Source organism: Morchella sextelata (genome assembly GCF_020137385.1).
Source record: "Morchella sextelata strain SCLS chromosome Unknown scls_1, whole genome shotgun sequence".
Taxonomy (NCBI): domain Eukaryota; kingdom Fungi; phylum Ascomycota; class Pezizomycetes; order Pezizales; family Morchellaceae; genus Morchella; species Morchella sextelata.
In genome coordinates this window covers 2066706-2093201 of record NW_025408616.1, presented here as the reverse complement: position 1 = coordinate 2093201, position 26496 = coordinate 2066706, and the positions used below count along the sequence as shown (strand labels likewise).

The following is a 26496-nucleotide window of genomic DNA, read 5'->3' as shown; positions in this document are numbered from 1 at the left end:
ATGTAGCCAGTCCTTCGTAGTGTGACCCAACACTTGGTACTCTACACTAGGGGTGTGCCACCTCGCGACCGCGAGTTGTTACGTTTAGCACAATTGAGTCTTCCCAGTAAACATGGATTTGAGTGAGTTGCAATTCAAAGTATCTCCTGATCCCTCAGATTATTAGGGTAGCCACCTTAGGACTGTGAGGTCTTGATCCTGCTCAAGAAACTCTTCCACCTCCGTGTATTAGTTGACCACCTCCAGTAGTTAATTAATTTTGCCCTTAGCCATCTCATAGCCAACTCCCACCCAGTTGACCATAGCCAGCTCCCACTCCATTAACCATATCCAGCTCCCATAATTGACGATGGCCAGCTTCCGTTGTGGACTATGGCCAGATCCCGCAAATGTCCACCTACTCCGTAATAGTGATCCAGTTCTAAAAGATATATACCTATCTCACACCTCCAGGAATAGCCACCTCCAGTGCCACCTCCAACGCCAATCTGTAGATGAGTCTCTAGTCCCATGGCCACCTCTAATGCTACCGGCTTTCTATACCACCTTCAACGCCAATCTGTAAATGAGTCTCCCTTGAGCGCCATCACGAACCACTATTTAAACAATAATAATAATAACCCATAATAATAATAACTCATTCTATCTATATGATTTATTTGAGTTCGGCATGCCAGTGCCAGTGTCACTTTTGTAGTTTGTGCTTACTAAACAACCCCTGTCGCTGTCGACCAATCAGACTGCAAGACCCTCTGAAGAATCGTCAAGCAGGTTGGACAGAAAGTCTAGCTGTTTTCGGAAGAGACTTGCAGTCGTTCAACCAACAAGATGTGCAGGACTTTTTGTCGCAGTGCTCGGCTTTCTGTCCAACTCTTGCAGCTAAAAGACTCTAATGAGAGTACTACTCGCGAAGACCTAATATTTGTTTACACGTTTTCACGGCCAGCGATGCCCGAGATCTAAATAAACTACATGTAAGCGGTCCTACTGTTTTCATAGTAGCCACAACGTCCATCACCATCACCCACGGTCTACAGGCCTGCTATTGTAGCTACATGTATGTACAGTCGGGGTACAGAAGTTTTGGTTGACAAAATTTATATGGGAACACCATACAAAATCAGAAACACTCAAATCACGACTTTAAAATTAGATCACACAGACCTGAAGAATGGACTTGAAATTCTAGAATTATCTGAGCTCCATCTTGGGATAATTTCTAATTGTCCTTGGAGGGTTGGAATTTTTTGTCCAATCCTGAGTGGTGGTTTGGGTCGCTAAACATGGGCACTTTGGCTGTAAAAGGTCCCGGTACTATAATTTTCCATTATCAGACCCGCACGTATACGTACCGGGTGTTGACGGTAAATACGAAGAATCTGATAAGAGAATCTTGCTGTGAAATAGGTGTGTTTATCTTATCAGATTCTCGGTATTTAATGTTAACCCCCCGGTACATGTACATGATGTAGTTACAGCGTGTGGTAAAAATTACTGCAGAAGTATGGAAAGAGTCCTATTGGCCGAGTCAGCCACTTAAACCTTGTTTTTAGACTCCTGTTTCTACAATATTTAATTCTACTCTCGCTGTATGATAGGCTCAGAAACAAGTACATACATAATATGTGCAATTTTTTTTTCTAGTTTGGCGAGCCCGTCACCAGTGGATTTAGAGTAGCCAATGATGCATTTGTTAACAGGAGCACTCAAGCCTTATGGAGTAATTACATACATGTATTATCCCTTAAACCGTCAGGCCGAATTGCAACGAGACACAAACCCTTTATGGTAGTCGTGATATAAGTAGCGCTTGATCTTGAAATTCTGTTGCAACCTGTCACGCATGATGAAGACTACAACCTCAAGTCTCTAGGCGTTGATCCTATCATGTTTCCGAAAAGGGTTTAAGTGCCTCTGATTGTAATTCTGCCTGACGGTTTAAAGGATACAGAATTTACGAATATTTACTACATGTAGTTACATTTATTAAGTAGGTAATCTTTATAACTACATATGCTTATGTATCACAAACGATGATATGAGGTAGTTACTTTAAAAAAGTTCGTGATAGGCTTTGACTTGAGGCGCGCTGGGTATGTAACAATTGCCTGTCAGATTACGAAATACAATCACTCTTTAGAGTGGCTGCACCTTATTCTTTAAGCTACTCACGCGTTCACTAGGCCGTCGGATACGGTTGAAACAAAAGGATCTGAGGACTTAATGACTGCGAGAGTACAGTATATACCTTCAATATTCCTGTGGCATAGCTGGGTTGAGGTCACTACATACACCACCAGCTACTACAGCGACCCTCCTCTCACTACTTTCCGTACGAAATCTTCCAATATCTGATACTGTTCATTCATTAGCAGCACAAGAATGCACAAGTAACGCCTGCACGAGTAATCCTCCCGCAATCCCCACCATTACCCTCAATTCCGAAGAAACAAACAATAAAAACGTTAAATCAATATCGGTTTACTCCCAGTCCTCTTCACTACTTGCATCATCTTCCGAATCATCCTCCTCCTCGCCCTCCTCCTCTCCATCCGGTTTAGATACCTAGAAACTTTGTCAGAGTTGACAGCTACGAATAAATAGACAAGTACAAATATACCTTTGCTGCTTTGGGACTGCCTGTGGCTTGACTTGGAGCCTTTGATGGTACCCCCGATACTACATCGTAGCTTGACTCGCTATCGGGTTGTGATGTTACATCAATAGAGTTTTTTGGTTTCAATAATTCTTCTTTAGGAATCAAGGTTTCCGTAGAGGCTGCCGGGGCAGTGTCTGTCTTAGCAGTCGGGGCTAAAGTGGCGGCTGAAGTAGCAGCTTGTACAGGAGGAGAAGTAGCAGTGGGCTTCGGTACTTCCTTTGAAGACTTGGGCTTTTCATCGTCCGAGCTTTCCTCCTCCTCATCCTCGTCATCCTCATCCCATGCCACTTCTTCCTCGTCAAGGGTAGTGGCACCTGTCCAGTCAGCTGCTAGCCCTCATATGAAGCATAAATTTCATTTTTACCTTTGAGCAATTCCTTTCTCTTCTGTTCCTCCATGTCTAGCTCATTTCTTAAAAAGTAATATCTCCTCCAGAAATCTCCGTATTGCACTGAATCCGGTACAAGTTTCTCCATTGTGCTCCTGAGTTCGGGATATTTATCTAGATCAGCGGCGATTTGTTCGGTTTTTTTATCTGCCGAGAAATCCTTTGACCACTCTACAAATGTCGGCTCGGTAGAATCTGTTTTAAAAAGCTCCAAGTTTCCATGTAAAAGATGGAGCTGGGCATCAAGCCTAGTCGAGCTATACGTCCCTTAATTTGAATACATACCCTCTTGAGAAGATGAGGAATAACTTACTAGATTTGTCTCTTGCCCTCCTCGCCTTTTTGCTCAAACACAACCTCTTTCTCCCCAGTCGCCTCATCACTCCCTTCCGGCGGCCGAATAGTAACAGCCTCTTTCAAGAAGTTGCCGATGTTTGTTCCGAACCTGAGTAGGTACTCATCGGCCCTGGCTTCGGCGGCCTCGATCTCCGAGATTCTCTGCGCAGCGCCCTTTTTTAATTTCGACAGCAAGCCCTCTTCTGCCACGGCCTTCTCGTTCGCTCCCGCCACAGCTCCATCCTTTGATGTCTCTCCCGTCTGTTGTGTTTTCTGAGCCCCCGTTGAAGGTGCCCCGCTCTGGTTGATTGAGAGCGATCGAGTTCGACTAACTATTTCGGACCTGACGACGCTGAAGCCCTTTGAGGCTTGCTCTGCTCTTGTTGCGGCCTCCTTTTTCCCGACTTCGTAATATGATTCTCCCTGTTCATTACATCAATACCCGTCTCACTATTTAAATGCACGTAGGAGCGAAAACAGACCTGCTTCTTTACAGTTCCGATAAAGCTTCCAAACTTTGCGCCCCATGGAGAAGCCGATATGGCCCTGTAGGCCTCCTGGAACTCCTCATTCAGCGACTCCTTCGGCCTCTCTGGATCTTTCCCTTTTCCATCGCTCGGGCCTGATGCAACGGTCTCCTCTTGAATGTGGTCATATGCAAACTCCATGACAAAAGCCAAGTATTTCTCCTCTCAACGATGTTCTCGTAGGTGGGGAGGCGCCGATTGTTATCGGAAACCTAGCTCGAGGGGTAGTTACCGATTAGTGTTAGCGTTTAATTGCTTATTGCTGATTGCAACAAGGGCAGGTCTGGGCAACTTGAGAAAGCTCTATAGTCAAACATGTGTGTACCTATAGTACCATATTGCAATAATCAAACGATTTTAACTAATAGTGAGTAAACATCCGAAATTGGTTACAAAGAAAAAGAAAAAAACGTAACACCGCCTCAGACCGCCTCTTATCCCTTCTTGACTACCAATATCATATAAATCATTTCCTTCTGCCCTCACAAAGTCTATTTGCTGAGAAACACGCTAATGAACAATTATTGCAATAACTAATTTTCCCTACAAGCATTTTAATAAAAATATCTACTTCCATACGTTCCCGAACAGATCGTCCTGACCAAAACCGGTTGTCTGCACTGGTGCTCCTGATGTTGCAGCTCCTCCAGTACTAAATGCGCCCCATTCATCATCCTCACTACTCTTCGCGGGCGCCATAGACGAAATTCCTACCATTGAAGTAGGTGGCTTACTAACGGATGTGGTTGCCGGTGAGCCCCATGCGTTGGAGGCAATGCTAGCGCTTCCTATCGACGTCCCCCAGGCAGACTCATTGTTTGAAGCCGTAGAGATTGTCGCAGCCGGTGCAGCCCATGCATTTGCATCAAATGAGAACTGCGGCGTGGTTGGCTGTTTAGGGGCAGTGGCATTAGTGGCAGTCAAGTTAAATGCACTCATAGTGGACATGGCCGGTGCAGCCACTGCAGGCGCAGGTGTCGAGGAAAAGTCAAACAAATCGTCCATGGCAGACGACCCACTAGTCTTTGAATAAATTGATTGCTTTGTAGATGTCGAAGACCCAAAGAATCCATTGCTTGAAGTAGGCGATAGTTGAGAACCAGCCGAGGACTTCATCATCCCGGCTGTTAGGTTTGCAAATGGAGAAGGCTTGGGCGCTGTTGATTGGGCAACGGGTATGGTGGATATAGAGGGACCGGTGCTTTGTGAAGAAAACCCAAGCCCTCCAAATGCGTCATTAAGATCTCCGAGACCTGAGGATACCGTATGCTGGTGAACCGAAGGCTGTGACATACCAGAGAATGAAGAGTTCTGGGCATGTTGGGTCCGAGGCTGCGGCTTGGAGGCATATAGAGAGAGAATTGACCTATTGAGATCAGGCCGAGATGAGGCGGTGTTTGTTACTGGGTTTGAATTTACGGAAGCTGGGCGAGCTGGAGTCGGGTCCGACGATCCAAAAAAATCTAAGCCCAAAAGAGAATCGGCCGGCTTTGTAGACTTTGGTGGAGCAGGAGCACTCTTGGGGGAAGGTTGATTCTTATTTCCCGGAGGTGCGGTAGTGGACCTTGGCAGCTCCATTGGAGAAAGATCATCGAAGAGGTTAATGGTTTGCTGTTGCTTCGGTGCTTGTTGCGCCGTGGGGGGGGAGGATGTTTGTCTGTTCTCCAGCTTCTGCTGGACAACTTTCAAAGGCTTGAAAAGCGAGTTAGTGGGAAGGAATTATGCACGAAAAGAATAAGCTACCAGATTGTCCTCTTCTCCAGAATCATCAAGGGTAGATGGGTCAGGCATTCCGCCTTCCATAACCCATCTTTTGGCATCATATTTTGTGCGTACGAAGTTTTCAATTTTCCTACTCTAGGTCAGATCTTTCGTCCAATTAATTTTGAGAATTCCCGACAAAAAGGTGCGTACGCTTCTGACGGCACGTGTCCTGGCGCAAGATTCGCTTCCCAATACCTGGTTCGATGGTTAACTACTATCATGTATAAGAAGGTGTCTAGCTATCCATACTTGTTCGCCTTAGTGTTTCCCCATTTCAGCATGCTAGCCAACTGTTCATCCGTCCATGTGTCAAGATCCACAGACTTAACTATGATGTACATCAACATTAATAACCACTTAAGTAGCTTCAATGAGAGCTCCAAAGAAGCTCCATACCTTTGCTGATATGAGTACCCATTCCTCGATGTATGCCAGAGCACCTATACAGCTTCAATGTTAGCATCTATCCGCAATGACAAGCTTCACAATAAGGGCACTAGAACCGACCTAATACATATGAAAAGTCCCAGATTCCAGCTAGCCCATCTAGGAAGCTTATTTCTCTTGCAATCAGCGCATATCTTGTTTCCAGGCAGCTTAAGTAGTGATTTGATGACGGCCTGATTTGCAGCGGCTTTGTCGGCAGCTTTGGCAGCAGCAGGATTGGGGCGCCGAGACATGCTTAAGTTAAGGCGAGACGTGGGAGAGAGATTTTAGGTGAGGGAGAGGTTCAAAGTTGCTGTATAAAGGTGCTGGTAAGGAGACGAGGTGGAAGTAAAGCGTCAAGTTTGATGATCCTTCAGAGCGTAGGAGGTTCGTCGTTACTGTTGCCAGAAATGGGGTTGACCCTCCTTTTTTTCCTTGTTTCATGGAGGGGACACCACGACGGCGCTGTGAGGATCATTTGGTAAGCAACTCCAATGTGACCTTGGCATCATTCTATAAACGAATGAGATGAGATAACCTATTAGTCAGCGTTTGTACTCTGAACTGTGAATCCAGACAAAGCTGTTTAATACTCATTTCAAAACTAGAAGCTTTTGATGCAGGCATGTAGCAGATTTAATAAATGACTGAGGGTATCACTCAAAAGCCAGTCACCGCGATTATAATAACAGCCTAAAGGTTCACCGACCTGGGTCCTAATTACACAAAACATGTATGTACTTACCTACACCGCTTTAATGAGAGCATGAATACTCATCCATTATTCTCACATGCGGCTGAAGCAAGCATTCCGGTTAAATACTCCACATACATATGTGGTTTTTGTCCATAGTCAAGTACTCAAGTTGTGGTAAGCAGCCTGCTGTCAAAGACAGACTTTAGTAAACGGTTTTCTGGGGTACCCTTGTGGCCGCAGCCGGGAATTTTTGAAAAGTGTCCAGGAGTGGAGAATACCATTTATTCATCTACCGGTGATACTCTAAGCGTATTGTTCTATGGGGATCTTCTAGAGTAGGTCACTCGGGTTCCAGCCCTTCCGCCCAAGAACCGGTTGACCGTAGTACCTACCATCGATGAAATATCACTGGTAGGAACATCGCCTTGGCAATACTCGGTTACCAGAAAGCGTTAGAATGATTGTCTCCCGCCGTTCGGAAAGGGATCCATAATTTTTTTTTTCCCTTGGTTAGTTGAAATTGCCGTGGGTAACGGGCTAACAGCAAACAGCTGTCCTCTTGCATCTCGTGTTAATTATCTCCCCCCTCTCTCCCTTTCTCCTTTTCCTCTTCATCCGTCTCACTTATCTAGACACCCCCACTTGCCTTATTGTCCACCACAACATTCTTTCAACAATTCCTAACTAGATAATCAGTCGCTTCCTTCAGCTTCAATATAAACCACGATGTCAGAAACTACCTTTACTCTTGAGCAGGTCAAGGAGCACCAGTCCAAGAAGGTACGGCGAAATTCATCCCACCAGAAATTTCACTACTTCAAGCATCTCTGGAATACCATGTTTTTTTCACTCGGTGGCTTTCGCAACCTAACTAACACTCCCCCTACGATCAACAGGATTTGTGGATGGTCATTCACGATAAGGTTTACTCCATTTCTAGTTTCGTCGATGAGCACCCGTACGTAATTCAGCTCCTTAAGCGCGGCGGCACTTTGTATATGTATATTCTGCTAACACCGCCCCCCGTGCGATAGAGGTGGTGAGGAGGTCTTGATGGATGTTGCTGGGGTAGATGCTACTGAGGCTTTTGAGGTACGGCATTTATCACAAATTTGACAGCTTTTAATTTGGTATTGAATGAATACTCACCCTGGTACTAACTGCAGGATGTCGGGCACTCGGATGAAGCACGTGAAATCCTGGCAGGGCTTTTGGTTGGAAACCTGAAGAGAAGTGTACGTATTTGGCAACTCACATCTGATTTCGTTGATATTTGGGCGTCGCTCACCTCAATCTTTAGCCGTCCGACAAGAAGCCTGTCGCCTCCGCATCAAAACCTACGACAGCGCAATCATCATCGACAGACGCCGGAGTGTATGTCCCCTTTCCCCTACTTCTGCTATCAACCTTGCCATATAATCACTCGGCTTTAACAATTACCGATATCTTAAAACCCACTCTCATCCACACCATCGCTATTGCCTTATCTCTCTTTCTCCCCTAGAATAATGACTAATATCTGCTCATAGTGCTCTCTATGCCTTTTTTGCGGTTGCCGCCGTCGGTGCTCTGGTTGCCTACAAGCTCTATGCTTAAGGTAGGCTTATGGGGGCGAGGGGGATTTTGACAAATGTTGAGGCAGGGGGACATTCTGTACAACGCGTGTTTCTGAAGTTAGATGGTTCCAATGCGGTACTTAAAACCTTCGGGGCGTTTCTGTTTGCTTTTTGTAATGTTCAGAAATTGCTACCATATAACGTTATTATGGAAAATTGTAATAGATTTGGAGTTTTCTTCTGTGGATTTTCAAAATTTTGCTCCCCGAGTTTATTCTTTACGATTCACTCGAACTTTTCGAATTTTGTGGGGTTCCGCTCAAATACCTACATGTACAGTCGCATGCATCAAGTTCTCGCCGTTCACGATGCAACACCCAACCTCAATACTCGTTACTCAACTACAAGTGAAGATATTTAATAGAGAATACATAGTAGAGTTAAATAGAATATAAAGAAAACGATTTTGAGACTACTATCTAGTATGGCCTCCATTGGCGCCTCAACCCTTAATGGTAATTTATCTAGCTTTGATTAAGACAATGCCCCCCACTCCTCTTGTGCAGTGATAAAAGGTTCATCATCACGATGAGGTCTTCTCTGTCTATAACTTCATTGCCTTTTTAGTGCACTCTTGAGCATTTCCCATGAATTCTCTATGGCATTGAAATCTGGTCATCCAGTAGGCCAATCCTCCTCCTGACTGGACAGTTTGTATCTTTATTTATTTGTACAGTATTTCAGCCCATTTTATGGAGAATAACAACAGCTTGCCACTTGTCATATCTTGAAAATTTTGCAGAGTTCGTGGTGGAGTGGTTATGGTTTGACTCACCGTCAAAAAACGGCGGGAACTTGTTGCATGCGACTGTACCTACACGTCCAAGTAACTCCGTGAATCAGGCGAATGCCCCGGATCCCCCAAATTCCGGCAGAATGATCCGGTTGTTATCTTCAAGCCCTGTCAAATCCAGATTGGATTAGTCTACTATGTAGTAATAAATCGTGCAGGACAGAAGTCATAATTCCTCCGAAAAATAATACTATTAGTATTGCTAATATTATAATAGAATAAACTTTAGCGATTGTCATAGGTCTTTCCCGCTATAGGGTTAGGGTTATGCAAATCCTGCTATGTATCAATTCTGTGACTATGTGCGCCTTTCCACCTTCTGATCCCAAAGCTTCTAGAAATAAAAACGCCCTTGGTTTTGATTATAACTAGAACCACTCCAATTCCAGACTCACAATGCACAAACCTATTCTTGTCTAGAACCTAAACAAAAATGTAAAATGCACAAAATTTTCAAAAAGAATAGTGAAAGTAAGACGATAAAATTGGCGCTGGGGAATAACTAGGAAAGAAACATATAGAAAAAAAAAGAAAAAAAAAAGCGGGACGCCACCCGTTTCCCCTTGGCTAATGCAATCAATTACTTACCACATTTCCTCCTTCTCTTCTTCTTTAATCGTCGGACAAGTACAGTATACAAACATACGGATATTCTTACTGCACAAACAGGGAATCTGGTAAAGGAGGGAAACAAAAAAATAAAAGTAAAAAAACCGAAGAAAAATTATGAGGCCTTTCCCTTATCCCATTGTAATATACTTCGTAATCATACTCTTTCCGCCCTCAGGCTTCTAAAACTAGGTGAGAAAGATTGGCCAACTTATAAAGTACCACTTTCCTTGAAGACAAGGTGCTGCTCGTAGAAGCTGAGCATCTACAGATAGAATGAGTCAGCAATCATATCTGTCATGAGATCTTTTTTTATGAATTACCTTCTGGGGGCACTTGTTGTAGACATCCTGGATGGGGTGCTGTGTTTTCTTTCCATCAGCCCTATATATGCGATATTAGTACGATGTTTGTTTCGATACACATTCTCAAAAGCGATATCTAGGTATCGATGAAGGGAGCCCTACCAGTGAACATAACAAACAAGACCCTTGCTTGTCTTTTCGATGGTGTCGATGGTGGCATCCTCATCCCAATTTTTCTTGGTCGTGAGCTCTACAGGTGCCGGCGAGGCATCATCCCCATTTGACTTCGAAGAAGAGGCGCCAAAAGATGTCCTGGCACGCTTGGTGTTCTTGGGCGCCGCTGATACAGGAGCTGAAGCCCCCCCAGCAGGTTGTCGTCCACGTTTCGGAATTGAGATGGCGCGATACATCGGACGGCCACCAATCTTCTCGTAGTACTCCTGCAAGATTTCCTTTGCTCCCCTGTCCGACAATGCGATCATCAATGTTTGGTCCTTCGAAAGATGTACGAAATACATGAGAAGTATGAACTTACTCGCAATTCTCCTCGGGCTCCCAGGTCATGTCGCTCTTCTTTTCGTATCCCTTCCATTTGACATGAAGGTACAATTTCTATGCAGCGACCACTCATCCGTCAGCAATGATGTTCCATAACTAGCCAAACTAGTACCTGTATTCCTATCCAGACAATCTCAACATACCTTGCCCTCGAACTTGTGGTTTTTGATGGCCTCTACGATAAATTCTTCCCCATCCTCGTCGGCGGCATCTTCCTCATAATCCTGCTCCTCTACGACATCATCTTCAAGGTCGTCATCATCCACAGGCACGGCCTTCCTCGAGTTTCTGGCAGGGATCAGATCGCCGTCTGATTCCGATTCGGACAGTACTTGGGGAGGCATTCTCAATTAGTGTGAGTTGACTGGACTAGAAATGAGGTTGGTGGTGTTGATCGTTGCGAATGATCGTTCGTTGCGGTGGAGATGAGATGCGGGTGTTGGTGTCGGTGGAAAGAAGAACGCGCGAGGAAGACGCGGTATGGAAGTTGGGGCGTTGGTGCTTTCGACTCTGTTAAGCCCCCTTGGCCCTCCCAATCTGGGCGAGACACGTCGCGCCACAGCAAAACGCCACACAATGGATAAAGAATCGCACAATGATTTGCCCAAACAAAGAGAAAAATAAAACAAAGCTCATGTCAAACTAAAAAAGAAAAAGAATAGGCGCCAAACCTTGCTCCCCGTACTACAGCCGTAAAAAAATCACTTGTAATGCATATAGCAGAGACGACATTCATAGTTCATTCATCAACAATTATACATGCATTCGTAGGTACATGTATCCCTTCGTTCGTTGCAGCAAAAACGGAGACATTAGGCCCACGACGGCGTGATGATATTCAGGAAATCTAACGTATCTATAGACTGTGGAATCACCAGAAAAGGTATAGGAGGGGTTACAGAAGTGACTTTACAGCAAAAGAGGTTCACGGAGCGAGGGTTAGGTTTACTACCGAGTAAAAGTTGCCTACTAGCTCCTAGTCGTGAAAACACACGAAGGGATGTACATGTACTTACTAAGTACATGTACTACTAAAAAAAGGCAATGGAACTTTACACTGCAAAACCGTGCTTAAATAGAGCGTATTTACTAACCGTCAATTCTGACAATTGGCGCTTCGCCACTCTCCAAAGCGGCATCCACAAGTGCCACTTTGCGGCTTGCGCATCCCATATCCCTATAGAGGGGAAGTGTCAATTTTACATTTTACAACCGTCAATTTCGAAGTATTAATTATCAAAAATAACACTTAGTAAATACACTCTAATACAAGCCCTTATAGTTTCTTGAGCAGCCTCGAACCAACCGCGCAAGGATGTATGTATAAAAGTTGTGAAATCACAACATATCACTCGTCAAGACTGTTTAATGTTGATAAGCCTTGCGCACTGTTATCGGCGTGGTCATTATTTCGTCCTCTCATCAACAGCATGAGTGCATACCAAAATTTGCTAATTGAGTGAAAATGTACGTGTTTCTGGTCATCTTCGGATACATGCGCCCATTTCCATTCGTTTAGCTCAAAGTACTTATTCAATCAAAATAGCAAAAAAATTCTCGTAAAAGGCGATGAGGTTAATAAAAATGTAGATAAGAGAAATAAATTAAAAATCCTTCATCGATGAATGTTTTTCTGGGCTCTTTACCAGATGCAAATATACTGACGCATGTGCACTTGAGTGGTAGATGAGGCTCCATATCCGAATTTAGGAGTCTGATGTGATCACGACTGCCAGATCAAAACATATATTTTACGCACATACCTGTATGTATGTACCGTCTAGCACCCTGGACATGACTTCATCTTTGAGCAGGTCCGTGGAGGTAGAGGACGCATAGTAAACAAATTGAGTTCATGATAGGTCTTCAACTAGTAATCTAATTTGCTTATGACTTAAATCACAATCAATGAAAACTCAGCCAGATTAGTTTTGTAGTAATCATGCTTCAATTCAAACTTCATAGCTACCTACAAAAAAAATGCATAGTTGTATGAAAAACAAGGGAGAAACCCTAATACCCCCTCCAGGCAACCACCACCTTTTTTTTAAAAAAAAAAATCACAATGAAAAGGTGAAAAAAAGAACATACAAAGGTAGGACCCAAATTAATGACAAATTGCAACCAAACCGGAAAAAAACTGTTTCGCCTCGTTCTACCTTTGAACTGAAACCCTTTCCAAAGGGAAAACAAAAGAGACAGAAAAGAAATAGTATATGTCATTAGGAAACTGTGCTGGTTACAAGAGTTTCGGAACGCGATTCAAGAATTTGAAATAAGAAAATGCCTGCACTAACGTTTGCGATCATCCATTTGACATTTTTTAATCTCGGATCGGTCATGCGAGCTCATGCCTAGTTCATGTGACAAAGGAAAGGTTAAGAGAGATGGAAAGCACCTTGACCTTCTCTGATGGCCACTGACAACCGCTCTTTCAAGATCTCCAGTGTCGAATAATCTGGCAGCTTGAGATAGTTCACACAAGTCATAACGCTCGGAAGGTAGTCATCCGAGGTATAAGGTGCTTCGCTTGGTTTGCACACAACAGTAAATAATGGTGTCAAAGATTTAAAACCTTCCAGGAAAGTTAGCTATATATGCAGATATAAAATTATTCTTTCACTTATCGAACATACCTCCAATGGGGAGCTTTGGACTTCCTGTAACGAATTGTAGGAAGTCACGACGCTCTTGTAACTTGAACTCGCTCATAGCCTGCAGTAAGTTTCGTACACTCTTACTGTCCATGTTGAACCCATGATCCGCTTTAATCGAATCCATCAAAGCTACAAGTATCTGTCAGCAGTTTTTCAATTTTATTTTTTTTTATTTTTTTAGAAAGGACATGTAAAAACGTACTCTCAAGCGACCAATCTTCATCTACTCGGCCAAAGAGCATGACCAGTTCGTCGGGCGTGAAAGCTCTCAATGCAGAGTAAGGGAAAACCTGCGAAAAGCCTGCGCGGAATGCCTCTGCCTGGCGTCTCACACCACTTCCAAGAGTAAGGTCGATGACCCTATCAACATAATTGGCAATGTTATAAACTGTGACAGGAGTATTGGCACCGTTGGGGATAAGTTCGATATCTTGGTATCCTGGAAGTGTAAAATCCAATGCAAGGTCCTCAACGCTTGCCGAATCAACTCTAATCTCGCCGATTCTCTTTGCCTTCCCTTCAGCAGTAAGAACCATATTGCTATCTATCGCTTTCTTTGCCAAAACGAACTTCCGTAGCATCTTTAAAGAGTTGGCAAGGTCTTTATCCACAGTCCCCACGGCTCCCAATGACGGCGCGACTGGTTCATCGTTCTCACCGGTACGGAAGAATGTTGGGTTGAAAGATATGTCAATTATACGCGAATCAAGCATGGAGCGGGCCACAAATTTGCCCAACATTTTGAAAAGGTGCAATACTCTGCGACCATTCTCTGATTCTGCCATTGATTCGTTCATTGGTGCCGGAAAAAGACCTTGTTTGCCAAATGCATAGTCGCTAGTGGGTTGTGATTCATTCTCTCGCCACAACTTCAACTTCTTTTTTGCAAATGCCCTGGATACACTTGAATAAAACTCAAGTGTAGGTCCAAGGCCAGTTCCAACCTCTTCAAAATATTCCACCTCCAAAACGCTCGGCGATGCACCATAAAGTTCCATGACCTTGATTGCAGATTCGAGGATTCGAACCCGCGAAATTCGAACCTTCTGGCGCTGAAGCCTACCAAGGAATGGTCGGTTATCGTCGCGATGGCGGTCTTGTCGCGAGTCGCCTGTAGACTGGGAGTTTTGCCACCTTGTCATGGAACGCGAATAGCCGAACGAAGTTGATTGTAGGAACAGGTGCCGAGTCTCGAACGGAAATAGAAAAGGATAAAGCCTTGCAAGATCCTCACTCCAACTAGGTAAGCACGCACTAGCAACGATCAAGGGTTCTTCCAGCTGGCGGTTCAGTTTAGCAGTCAATTTGGTGTTGACGAACTGGCTCAATGGTTGAGGGTTGGCAGGTTTATTGGCCTCATTATCGCCAGCAAATACATCGTCGAGATTTGCATTGAGCGCATGAAGTATGCTAAGAAGTTGAAGTATAGAAGAAGAAATTTTGTTTTTATCCAAAGAGGCAGGAAAAGCTGAAGTCGATTGAGAATGATCCGGCGCAGGAGATAAAGAGCCTTCCAATGGTGCAGGCCCAGGCATCCTACGAAACTTTATGGGATGTACCGTGGCCCAGACATTACGGTATGACTGTTCTTCAGGTTGGTCCCTACCCAGATGCACTGCCCGATAAATTGTCATGTCGTTAGAGATGACTTGATCGCCAATGCTGAACTCTATATGCCAGTCTGGAGGTGTCTGAATAGCAGCTACACGGGTTCCTAAAGTCTGCGAGGACGGTCCCGGTGCCCGGGGATGATTAGGGGCGACTCCAGAAGGCGTGGCTACTCGAGTCCCATCTTCTTTCCGAGCTGTAACCTTGCCACTTGAGGCTACCTCCATATTCACAGGACCGGCTTCAGGTTCAGGTTCATCCTCCATTTCTCGATCGAGGTCATCAAGCACGGCGTCCATTTCGTCCATCTCTTCATCATCCGGCAATTGCCTTTCGTCCATGCACTCTAACTGTTCCTGTCCTGATGTCTGATTCTCTCTCTCTTTTCTTGGGGCCTTTTCATGCGAAGCACTAGAGGATGCTCCGTCTGTGGTCGCTGGTTTCCGTCGTGTGCTGCGCCGGCCTGTTCTTGGTGACCTGGGCGCCGCTGGGTCAGGCGCCTGCCCAGAAGCTGCTGCTGCTGCTGCCGCTGCCCGCGGAATACCTGCTGCCGCTGCAAAGGCTGCAAGAGCATTAGCCATAGCACCCCCGGTGTTTGGATCTCTACGTGTTCTTGGGCGTTCTGAAAGGCTAATTCGGGGCCTGAGATAATCATCCAACGCCTTGAATGTAGCAATTGCATGAATCGAGACCATGATGTTCCGGTAAGCCCGCGGAATTTCAGATTCCTCATCTGCTACCAATTTAAGGCGCAATTGCTTTGCCAACATAGACGCAGCACTACTCCTATTTCCATCAAACGTATTTTGATGAACTGTGATCACTTCAAAGTGCTCAGAGCGGCTTAGCAACTCTTGAAGTTTGTGGACCAAAACACTCAGCGGTGTATCTCCTTCACTGGTGTGCGATTTTGACAAGCCGGTACGCATAAAAACTTCAAGAAATGCCCGCCGGATGTCAAGTTTATCAATTTCTATCACAATTAGCACCTTCCGATTGTCATAGATAAGAATAGTATTTACCAGGGCCACCCTTTAGAACCGCCAACAGCGCCTCCACGATATGAGAATTGAGAAGCTCAAAACTGGAAATCGAATCCAGGGAATTATCATTGTCAAAATAAGTAGCCAAGCGTTCAAAAAGACTCTCGGGGTTATTGGAAGCCTTTAATCCTTCTCCCAGGGCTTTCAAGTCTTCCATGATCTTCAAAGCCTTTTCCCTGATTTCTGTACTTTCGTCTTTATCGTGTGCCTCCATGAACGCCACAGCCCTCTCTACAATCCATTGTTGCCTGTCCATCGTGGTACCGGCAGGAACATGTCTTGAAGATGAAGATGACCTTGAGCTCACTGGGGATGAGCTCATACGTTCTTCACTATCCCTCGAATCATCAGATTTCCTATCATCATCACTTCCTTGAAGTTCCTTATCCATGACCGAGCGTTCTGTCTTCTTGGAGGCAAGCTTAGATATTTCAGCAAAAACACCCTCCCGGTAGAAATGATAAGTGTAAATCTCGGGCAGACGTCGAAGGAGTAACTCGGCAGCTTGGAAAGCGGCAGTAACCAGAGTTTCATTATCCTGTTGCGAGAGTATTGATGCCAAGTGCGATGCAAATTGGACACTTGATAAAGCTTCTTTGAGAATTTCCGCATCCAAATTACATATCATCTTTAGCTGGGCTGTAAGAACTTTCCGCCGAACATCGAAATTGACAGTACTTGAGTAAGCGTCCGTGAGTGTTGGAAGAAGAATTGTTGCAAAACGCTTCAGCTCATCTTTGCAACCGCTTAATAGTCGACGTCTTTTTTCATCGGGATCCTCCTCTTCTTCTTCGTCTTCATCCGATGGATCCTTCGAGGGCCTTGACCCATCGGGAATATCGAATAAACCGCCATGTTCCTCGCCTCAAGCGGTGTCAGTAAAGGGATCTAAAGTGAGAGGGCTAGTAAATTTACCATGAGGTAGTCCGGGTAACAACTCGCAGATAACGTTCAATGTCTCGAAAACTTGCTCCCTTGGCCTATGGATGAGGGCTTGCATAGTCATCACAGTATCGTTCTTCATTGCTGCTCCATCGTGATCGGCGGGAGGTGAAACTCCGGTCAAAATCTGGAAAAGCGTATCAACAATATTCATTTTTAACATATCCATAGACAGCGTTGGGCTAGCCTTTGCGACTATTCCCAAGACCCGCAGAAACTGGGTGTGGATATGAGGTCCAACAAGATTTGTTGTGCCAGGTAGAAGGAGTTGTAAGATAGCCTTCATCATATCTCTTGACATAAGTTGTTCCAGCTTATCCGGATAATGGCGGAAGCTGTCCACAATGCGAGCGACGCATAGGCATGCATGTTCAACAACCTTCTGATCGCTGCTATTCAAGACGTTTAAGAGGGTTGGCATAACATCCCTAACTGTAGGAAAGCAATCGTCAGGGATATTCCGGCAACAATTTGCTGCTGTTGTAACCGCTGTCCTTTGAACATTGGTGGCAAAAAAGTCCAAGTATGTAAGACACGCTACTAAACCGCCTTCTCTGACTATAGATGTCGGATACTCGACAGATATCTTCTCAAGCGTCTGGATGATGATAATCATTAGTAAGTTTCACAAATCATCCCTTTAAAAGCGGGGTCGCATACGCTCAAGGCCTGTTCGGCCAAATCGATGTACTGAATCTCCATCAATTTTCTGCAAAGTACCGGAACAGCACCACCGTATACTACATTAGCTGTTGCCGCTGGCAAGGCCTCCATTAGGTTTGCTATGCATCGGCATGCAAGCAACATCATATCAGGATTTTCACCAAATGGTCCCTGATCTTCCATTAAACTGACAAGTTCTTTAACAAACTGGTCCGGCGAAAAATGGCCTGATAGATTATCTTCGGTAGACACGAGCAGAATTTCTGCCAACTCCTGCAAAGCAATCAACTGGGTCGAGGGATCGTCTTTCTGTCTAAGATTGGCAAGAATATCTCGAAGCCGTGAAGAAATCCCAGAAACCATTCCTGAGAGGGCTCGGAGGGTATTGGAAATTCCGCTCGAATTGTGGACACCACCGAGATAACTTCCTTCGAAGACGTCCTCGTCATCCTCATCATGCTCATAGTCATCCTCTTCTCTATCATGCTCATCATCTTCCCCAGGCCCTGCATCCCCCATTTCTTCATCATGGTCCTCATCAATGTCGAAGTTATCATCATCTTCCTCATCGTCATCATCTTCCTCTTCTTCGACATCGTTCGGCTCACTCATCCGAACATCTGGGTCACTTAAATCGTTGTTCATTCTTCGTGGCGCTCGGCGAGAGGAAGTGGTGGAAGAAGTGGTGGCAGTATTAGTGTTGGTGGCAGCGGTAGTATCTATTCAATGCTTAGTCAATCAACCATCAAGATGAAAATGTATTATGGAGGAAGGTTAAAATGGAACTTTGAGGGAATCCAAACCCCTTGTCGATTTTTTACTCCGACTTGACCTACGTTTATGTGTTGATGATGAAACATCAGGTGTCTCTACCGGCACGCTAGGCTCTACGGGCATATTGCTGTCCTTTTGTTAGCCATGACAATTCATCCTATGCTTGTTTTAAGTTCAACCCCCCTCTAACGTAACTTACCTTTCCTCTGGCATGTCCATGGCTGCGTTTTTTACGCTTGCCGTCTTCTTTCCCTTGCCCTTTCTTCGACTCGAGGGCTGGTTTTCTTGCTGCTTTGGAGGTGTATTTGTAGAAGAGGACGCCTTGGGACGCTTTCGGTTGCGAGGGCCGGAAGAGGGTTCTGGTTCTTCCGTTATCTGACCAGAGGGTTTTCGTTTACGATTTGACTTCGACGAGGATGGTGTTGAAGTTGTGATAGATGGCGATGTGGGGGAGGCAATGGTGGGGGAGATATTGCTGGTCGACGAGACGGCCTGATCTGAGGATTGTCTCGTCGATGAACGAGTGACTCTGCGAGGAGGCATGAACAAGTGTCCTTCTTTTTTTTTTTTTTGTGTGTATGTGTGACTTTCTCTCTTCCTTTTGACAATTTTGTTGCGATTGGGAGAGGAGGAAGATCAAAAGATATGACGCAAAGGTAAATGATGAAGGTGGGTGAGCGGGTGGAAGAGAGACTCAGAAAGTAAAAAAATAAAAGAGACGGTGAATAACTACCTTCGTAGGAGAGGCGTGTTACTAGTGTCGGAGAGCGTGGGGGAGAGTGGATGATCGGCGGGCGAGGAAGCAGATGAGGCTGAAGAGCTTGTAAAGACGGCGGAGGTCGGCCTGAGATCAGCAACAGATGCTCTTCCAGATGCTTGATTCTTGCGTGATCTAAGCTCCATACGATACCGCCATGCACGGAGGGATCAGTGGGAGAAAGACAAGCAGAGATCAGAGAGCAGGTGAGGAGGTCGAAGAGGGAGGAAAGAAGAGGCAATCAAGAAGCACCCAGGAACGGCGACTGGTGGGGCGTCTGTTTCTGCTGTTGGATTATGAGGGGATTCTTTCCTGTATACAAGGAAAGCTGTCAATATTGTCCTTCCTTTCCCTCGATATTCAAAGGTCTTCTATCTATGTAGTATTTATCAGTTGTTGTCGGCCGGGTTGCGAAGCTCGGAGGGGCGGGCTGTTCGCTGTCATGAATATGTGGGTGTTGAGGCGAGCCGAGTGTCAAGCGTAAGATTGAGCGGGCAAGGTGATGATTCAGTTACACACATAAATACTAGTACCTAGCCCTCATTTGCCTAGCGTCGTTCTTTAGGGCTCAAGAGCCCTCTAGATCTGATACAACAAAATATTTATTACAGAGAAAAAAAAATACCTATCGCTTCAAGAGCAGAGTATCTATTACCACTGTGCATATAAATCTATGAGCCAATGTCTCAAGTAACATTGGAATAAAAATCGTATTGCCCTCTACTGACCCTCCGACGCAGAAGATTCCGAAGAAATCGTGATAGATAAGATCAGTTCAACGCTAGATGTACACAATCATGTAGCCCTGCCACCAATACCTGGTACATTAAAGTTAGAGATAAATAATTTCGATGTTTCTATAGTTGAAAATAAATTGGCTAGGAATATAAAATCAGAGACCGTCTCATTAGGCTTCTCAAGGACGCCGCATGTGAACTACATGTACATGTATACAAGGTTTGGATACATGTATCTTTGATAGCCCCGATAACCATCCAACCCCTCCTTAGCCCCACCACCACTGCATCCTTGTAAACCCGCACGCATGAGTACCTCGTACATTGGTCTTGGTATACGTAAAAGCTTCATTTGAAAGGCTCGTTCTATCAAAAATGCGAAAATTGTGAAAGATATTAAAGTACGTGATCCACAATCTAATTTGCAAAGGAGAAATAGCCAACACGTTTAACATGAGTTACTATAAACCCTGATATCGAGAGAGAAATCAACTGTCTAGAGGGAAACAAATGCAGCCACAGGAAAACCTTCGCGAAAATACCCGATGTTTCCAAGGAAAAATAGGAAAACAGCTCCAACAAGAACAACCTTTGAGAAGAAAGCTCCATATAATTTCTGCCGGTACGCCCCCATCACCCAAATTCCGAACGACAAACCCGCTTAGATGAGCTCAGATATTTATGAAACAAAAAAACAGAAAGAAAAGGAAGAAAAGATAAACCATCTATCACGAGAAACCCCTCGTTTAGACTATGCCTTTGCCAGGTACATGCAAAATATTTTGGGGGTATCGCCGGGGAGTTCATCTATACTGTGTGCTACTCTGAGGTCAAGAGATCAAGCACGGACCGGAATCTACAATTACCAACAGCAGTAACCACCCTAAACCCAGTATCAGTAAATTTTGCGAAACGAGAAAGCCATAGACGCTTACATCAATGATGATATCGGATCCAGTCATGAAGGTGGAAGCATTGGATGCAAGGAAGACAGCGGTGCTGTTCAATTCATCGACATTTCCGAGGCGGTTCATTGGTGTGCGCGAGCACCACAACTTCTTCTGTGCCTCAAGGGCAGGAACACGGTTCAAAGCGGTATCTGTAGATAGATATCAGCAAATATGTCCAAGGACGGGGTGTTTTGAGTACTGACCCATGTAACCGGGAGAAATGGAGTCTAGGATGATGTGTGAGCAACAGGTTCAAGTTATATATTTTATGGAGTGATTCTAGTTAACTTACTGACACGAATGTTGTACTTGCTCCACTCAGCGGCAAGAGATTTGCCGAGCTGGATAACACCAGCCTTTGAAGCATTGTAGCAACTTTGTTCCTGGGGCCAATTGACAATGTGTCCGGACATGGATCCAATGAAGATGATCGAGCCTCCATTTCCTTGCTTGATCATGATTTGACCAGCAGCCTGGGTGCACAAGAAAGTACCAGTAAGGTTGATGTCAATAAGACGACGGAATCTCTCGATATCGTAGGTCTCGGCCGGCATGTTGGAGCTAGGAAATATAATATTAGTGTTGTCCGGAAAAGGTAGTTCGACGATTTAAGGTAATAGCTTACTCGGCAATACCGGCAGAGCAGAGAAGAACGTCGACACTTCCCAAGTCGGCGGCAATCTGGCTTTAAATATTAGTGTTTGGTAATTTTTACACAGAAAATAAAGAACGGAAACATATCATACACTGGTCATGACCTCCTTGACGGCCTCAGCGTCACGAACATCGACTTTGTAGAACGCAGCAGGGATGTTGTATTTCTTGTTCAGTTCAAGAGCAGCAGAGTCTCCATGCTCTTGCAAAACGTCCATGATGGCAATGGCCTTGCAGCCAACCTCGCAGAGAGCCTCAGACATGCAGAAGCCGAGACCGCGCGCACCACTTGATCATATTGATATTAGTAATTGAAGTCGTGATGATTATTGGTAAGGGTGAACACAAACCCAGTAACAACAACGACCTTTCCAGTTAAGAGAAAGCGCTGAAGATTCTCTGGAAGTGCGGAATATCCAGCACCGTGAGTTTGAGCGGGAGCTGCAATAGCAGCGTCAGGGTTCATCTCGGCCATGGTAATATCTGGAGAGAGTGTTGCGGGAGCGGCCATTGTTTAATTGGAGTTGGTTGGGAAAAGGTGGGGTGAAGTTCCGGAGGTGGGGTTGATACTTATCCCACTTTATTAGCAGGAAAGACTGCGGGGTTGTTTAGATGAGGGATTATTTTTTACAAGATTCTCAACGATGAAAAGGATAAGATGGATGTTTTCTGAGATGATGATAAGTAGGAGGAAGTGGGAAACAGTCGAGTATTTAAGGGTGGGGTGGAGAGGGGGAATTGGGGGGTGAGGGGAGAGGGTTCGAGGGTCTGTTGATCGACCAGAGAATTACGACTCGCGGACAAGAGTGATGGAGAGCTACCGATTCGAGCAACTTAGCAGGTTTTCTTGAAAGTAACAAGGAGGAATAGTGCCGGTTCTGTGTGAGTGCAAGGCCTGAACGAAGAGGTTTTTTTTTTTCTGTGAAATTATTTCCAGTGGAGGGGCGGGTGATGGGAAGCTGGCAAGCACAAAGTGGAGCAAAGAATAAGCGGACAATACGCCGCTCATAGAATATTTCTTTGGCTAGATAATCTGGACAGTGCACTGCTTGCTAATGGTACCTTCTCTTTCACCTTGACTTAGTTGGTGGTGAATAGCGAAAATCTAAAAGCATGTAGTTCGACACCTTGCACAAGCAAAGCGCTGTAGACCTACGAAGGAAGGTAATATCTTTAAGCAGCACAGACCTTCGCTTCCTTCCTTCCAGAACATAGCCTGGCACCACGCTTTAGGGTCGTCCTATTTCACGGGAATTAGGGTCAGCAAGCATTTTTAGCGCTAGGACTTTGACGCAGGGCCCAAAGCTTTTTGAACGTGGACAACACAACGAGAGTTACCATACATGTAGTTGCAAGAAGCAGAGATGAACATCGGCCTGCCCACTGAAAGCATAGAGTAATAGAGTAACAATGCGGTCGTGGAACAGACCTCTCGATACTGGTTGCGCTAAGTAATGCAAAAAAAAAAAAAAAAAAAAAAAAAAGAGAAGAGAAAAAGAGAAAAAACGACCTCCGCCATTGAATTATTAGAGAGAAATGTTTGTCCTGCTATTCCATGGAGATATCTTGTATTTACAGACAGTATGTATATGTTTCTTTACAATTGGCTATAAACTCTCGGCCGCCCTGCCTTTCGTTTTGAAATAAAATATCCATTCTGTGTACACACTCTTATTTTCTTCTTCTCGAGGCTCTGGCCGCATACTGCACGAGATGCGTACTTTACACGCACAGGTGAGACTGCATCAACTCTCGGGGAAGTATGTAGTTCAGTATGGCATCTAATTGGTACCAATTGAGCTGATGAATGTGGTCTCATCGCCGTAAAATGCTTCGAGTAGTCACGATCGAACTGCTATATTGAGACATTTTTAGGTACAAACAAAATCCAACCTTCGCTAGAAACATAAAGCTCCATCTTCCAGAGTACATGTAGTTAGCTACCATGTACATACCCCTGCTAAAATATCCAATCAAGGATCCCCCCACGCGGGAGGTGCGGCTCCAAGAAGAGGCACCCTGGAAGCCGTCCACCTGACCAAGCCGTACTGATACTCCCCCACAAAAATTCCGACGTCTTACGGCAAGAGTAAACTCATCCCGAAACATAAAAAACAAAACCTGAGAACTAGATTGAATTCAGTACTCAGCTACCAGCACGCGGAGACCAGCAAAAATGGGTAGACAGGTCTATCCAAAAGGGTCTAGAATAACTAGTAACGTGGACGACACTAAATATAACGAGTCTGAACTGCTTGCTCAATTCTGATATCCTTGGACCACTGCTGTTATGGCTGTTCGTTTCCACTAAATTGGTGGGGTGCAAGCCCGTTGCATCATCTCGAGGAATGACTAAACGCGGAAGTAGAGTGAGAAGAGATGGATCTCGCTTACAAGAGCCGGAAAAGTAAACAAAAAAAGAAAGCTTCAAAAAAAAAAAAGGAAAGTTTGCGAAATTGGCGGGGCAAATCTGACGCCAATCACGCAAAAAAAAAAAAAAAAAAAAAAAAAAACCGAACACCAAATCTGTTCTCTAAAAGGTCATAACACGCAATCAATCGTACATGATGTCGTTTCTAGTTCTGAAACACATGCTTAGGTCTGAGTGGTGATTCTTATTACATGCTCTCAACGTAGTTGCTATATAAGATTTAAGTAATAAGCTTCAATCCAAGATATAAATACGAATGCTATAAAGACTCACCTGGGGAATATTCCCGTTCTCCCATCAATTTGACCAGTCCACCAATCCTATGGAATGTTAGCTTATATGGCTTCGAATACGACAAGCATAAGACAATGAACAAACGTTTTTGGAATCGGTTTTCTTGGTAATTGTTATTATGTCTCCTTTCTTGAATCCTGCGCAAATTTTAGCGAATACTCTAATGCTCTCAATGGCGCAATATTCAAAAATACCTAAATCTCCAGGTTGATCAGCCTCAAAAGTGTACAAGGCCACGGCCTGGTTTGCTCCCAATGTTGATACTCTAGGCTTCGGCTTAAAGACAGGTTTGGGGGCGGTTGGTCTGCCAGGTGCTGGCCCCTTATCCGAGTAGGTGCTTTGGAAATGCTGACGCTGGAATTGATTACCGCCATGGGCGTCGTAGGTGTCAAAGGTTTGCCCAGGATCTGGACGATGCGCTTCCCTCCAGGCCGAATCTCCTTCCCTGTCGTATACATCGTCTTGCCACGTCGAAGATCTAGAAACCCGTTGGCTACCAATAGAGCCTGCCCTTGATCCTCTTCGATCACGATATTCACTTTCGCCGAATGCGCGCCCATTTTGGCCTTCCCAAATACTCGGATCTCTGTCATTATCATACTTGGGTATATCGTTATATATATCGTCATAATTTGCACCGGTAAAGTTTCCGGAAAATACTCGAGAATTGAGAATACGAATAAGAGCATCAGCGTCCGGGGGCGGATTTATACTGCCACTGAGGAGCTGCCTGCCGGTAACACTGCCTCCGTAAAATTTTTTGTTCGCATCCTTGCGTTCCATTATTACTGAACCTTCCAGGGAAACGCCTGCAAAAAGACCTTTCGTTTTACTGTCAAGGAAATAAGCATGCATGACGTCGAAGTTTGGTATGGAATAGCAGCTAGGCAAACCTATAGGAGAATATAGCTGCAACCGATCTCAAGCTAGCCATTCCACTGGCCTCGGCATTTCTTCCTAAAGGACCTGCGGCGACAGAAACGTTCCCTCCTAGTGTGATGCTTCCTGCTTGGGCAAAGGTCTTGACTGCGTTTGAGTCGTTTAAAATCATGACAAAATCAGTTAACTCAGCACCAATTTGACTTCCAAAACCAGCACTACACGGTTATTTGTTAGTTGTTTTCTTGATTAATTATTAACCAAAGATGAACCTACCCTGCCGTGGCAATCGCGGATGGCGCAGACCATGCTAAGCACTCGTTAGTGATTCGTTAGGAAAACCATGTCATTTTAACTCGAGAGCTTACTTCCATCATGTTTACGAGCAATAACTAATCCTGAACCATATCTTGCAGATAAAAGAAGACCAGCCTTCACCACTGTGATTATTGCCAACCCCTATACACAAAGTTTCAATTATATGCTCTTATTTTCCGGCTCCGCCGCGATTCGCGTTGAAGGTGGGGGATCACGATGATAAACATTACGCACTTTGGCATTCGAAAGAACAGAAGGTGGAATGATCTTGTCTGGGCCAAACGCTTGCTGTGGGTCGACGAACGAGGCTAGAATTCTTGAAGCTTTTCTGCATTCGCTATTGAGACTCGCGGGTAAAGGGTTACTGTTTTGGTCCAACCGTTAGAATATACTGTATATCGCGTAATCAAAAGAAGCCACATGAAAGAAGGAACTAACTTGATGGGCATGATGTTGGATTTATTTTATGAATCCAGGACCTAGTCGACAAGTATGTAGTGGGAGATAAGATTAAGCGGGGTAAATAATATCAGGGGTTCTGGGGCTCAAGAGCTTGGAGCTAGGTGAAGTGCGGGGAGCAAATGATTGTGTATGTAAGTAGACGCACGGGTATGCCAAACGAACGAGTGAGTTACAAAGCTTTGGAGTAAAGGCACTGTTGATCGCAGTGAGAGAGTGAGAGAAGGTGAGAAAAACCGGGAGACGTTGGAATAGGCTCTGCAGGGTCGTCGTCAGCCCCGGAACCAAAGAGCCATGCTTCCACGATCTTGCTCCGCCACCTTCTGTCGGGCGCGTCTTGGTTATCTCCGCCGAGAACACGCTAGGAACTAGTAGAAACGTCATTGGCGTTGTGCCTATATGTACTTACATATTCCTGACGGCTATCCTTGTGTGACTCTCCCGCTGCACGTGCCCACGCGAAAAAACGAAATCCCCCGAAACCCTTCACGTACCCATGCGGGACTTTGTTTCATTCCTCGTGCATCAGGGGTAATCGTGAAGATCTCAATTGCAACGTCTTCCTCATTTTGCGCATGGCCACTACTCGTAGTTTTTTGGCGTTTCCGGACGCAACTGCTATTGCATACACAGAAAAAAACTCGCCAAGGCT

General features: G+C 44.9%; 7 protein-coding genes across 7 annotated transcripts; 1 reads left to right on the top strand and 6 right to left on the bottom strand.

Moving 5' to 3' along the window:
* Positions 1–2481: 2481 nt before the first annotated feature.
* On the bottom strand, positions 2482–4051 carry H6S33_000520 (uncharacterized protein; the record flags this gene model as incomplete). Its single annotated transcript, XM_044831907.1, has 5 exons — positions 2482–2565; positions 2621–2973; positions 3024–3304; positions 3361–3806; positions 3866–4051. The coding sequence occupies 5 exons, from the start codon at positions 4049–4051 to the stop codon at positions 2482–2484; spliced, it is 1350 nt and encodes a 449-aa protein (XP_044700079.1).
* A 426-nt stretch (positions 4052–4477) lies between these two features.
* On the bottom strand, positions 4478–6354 carry H6S33_000519 (uncharacterized protein; the record flags this gene model as incomplete). The annotated part of the gene is made up of 6 exons (XM_044831905.1): positions 4478–5602; positions 5654–5762; positions 5825–5869; positions 5924–5997; positions 6071–6114; positions 6189–6354. 6 exons carry the CDS (start codon positions 6352–6354, stop codon positions 4478–4480), a joined length of 1563 nt encoding a protein of 520 aa, XP_044700078.1.
* Positions 6355–7523: 1169 nt separating this feature from the next.
* On the top strand, positions 7524–8393 carry H6S33_000518 (uncharacterized protein; the record flags this gene model as incomplete). Its single annotated transcript, XM_044831904.1, has 6 exons — positions 7524–7577; positions 7694–7755; positions 7832–7889; positions 7964–8032; positions 8098–8171; positions 8327–8393. 6 exons carry the CDS (start codon positions 7524–7526, stop codon positions 8391–8393), a joined length of 384 nt encoding a protein of 127 aa, XP_044700077.1.
* A 1633-nt stretch (positions 8394–10026) lies between these two features.
* H6S33_000517 (uncharacterized protein) lies at positions 10027–11022 on the bottom strand (the record flags this gene model as incomplete). Its single annotated transcript, XM_044831903.1, has 5 exons — positions 10027–10080; positions 10139–10199; positions 10283–10582; positions 10656–10732; positions 10822–11022. 5 exons carry the CDS (start codon positions 11020–11022, stop codon positions 10027–10029), a joined length of 693 nt encoding a protein of 230 aa, XP_044700076.1.
* A 2034-nt stretch (positions 11023–13056) lies between these two features.
* On the bottom strand, positions 13057–19268 carry H6S33_000516 (uncharacterized protein; the record flags this gene model as incomplete). Its single annotated transcript, XM_044831902.1, has 9 exons — positions 13057–13253; positions 13315–13464; positions 13538–15916; positions 15966–16850; positions 16902–17526; positions 17589–18310; positions 18428–18492; positions 18565–18894; positions 19099–19268. The coding sequence occupies 9 exons, from the start codon at positions 19266–19268 to the stop codon at positions 13057–13059; spliced, it is 5523 nt and encodes a 1840-aa protein (XP_044700075.1).
* Positions 19269–20721: 1453 nt separating this feature from the next.
* On the bottom strand, positions 20722–21974 carry H6S33_000515 (uncharacterized protein; the record flags this gene model as incomplete). The annotated part of the gene is made up of 7 exons (XM_044831901.1): positions 20722–20742; positions 20795–20958; positions 21013–21036; positions 21102–21370; positions 21435–21490; positions 21556–21751; positions 21814–21974. The coding sequence occupies 7 exons, from the start codon at positions 21972–21974 to the stop codon at positions 20722–20724; spliced, it is 891 nt and encodes a 296-aa protein (XP_044700074.1).
* Positions 21975–24081: 2107 nt separating this feature from the next.
* On the bottom strand, positions 24082–25834 carry H6S33_000514 (uncharacterized protein; the record flags this gene model as incomplete). Its single annotated transcript, XM_044831900.1, has 9 exons — positions 24082–24103; positions 24168–24214; positions 24273–24325; positions 24383–25020; positions 25082–25285; positions 25344–25377; positions 25436–25526; positions 25620–25749; positions 25824–25834. The coding sequence occupies 9 exons, from the start codon at positions 25832–25834 to the stop codon at positions 24082–24084; spliced, it is 1230 nt and encodes a 409-aa protein (XP_044700073.1).
* Positions 25835–26496: the final 662 nt, after the last annotated feature.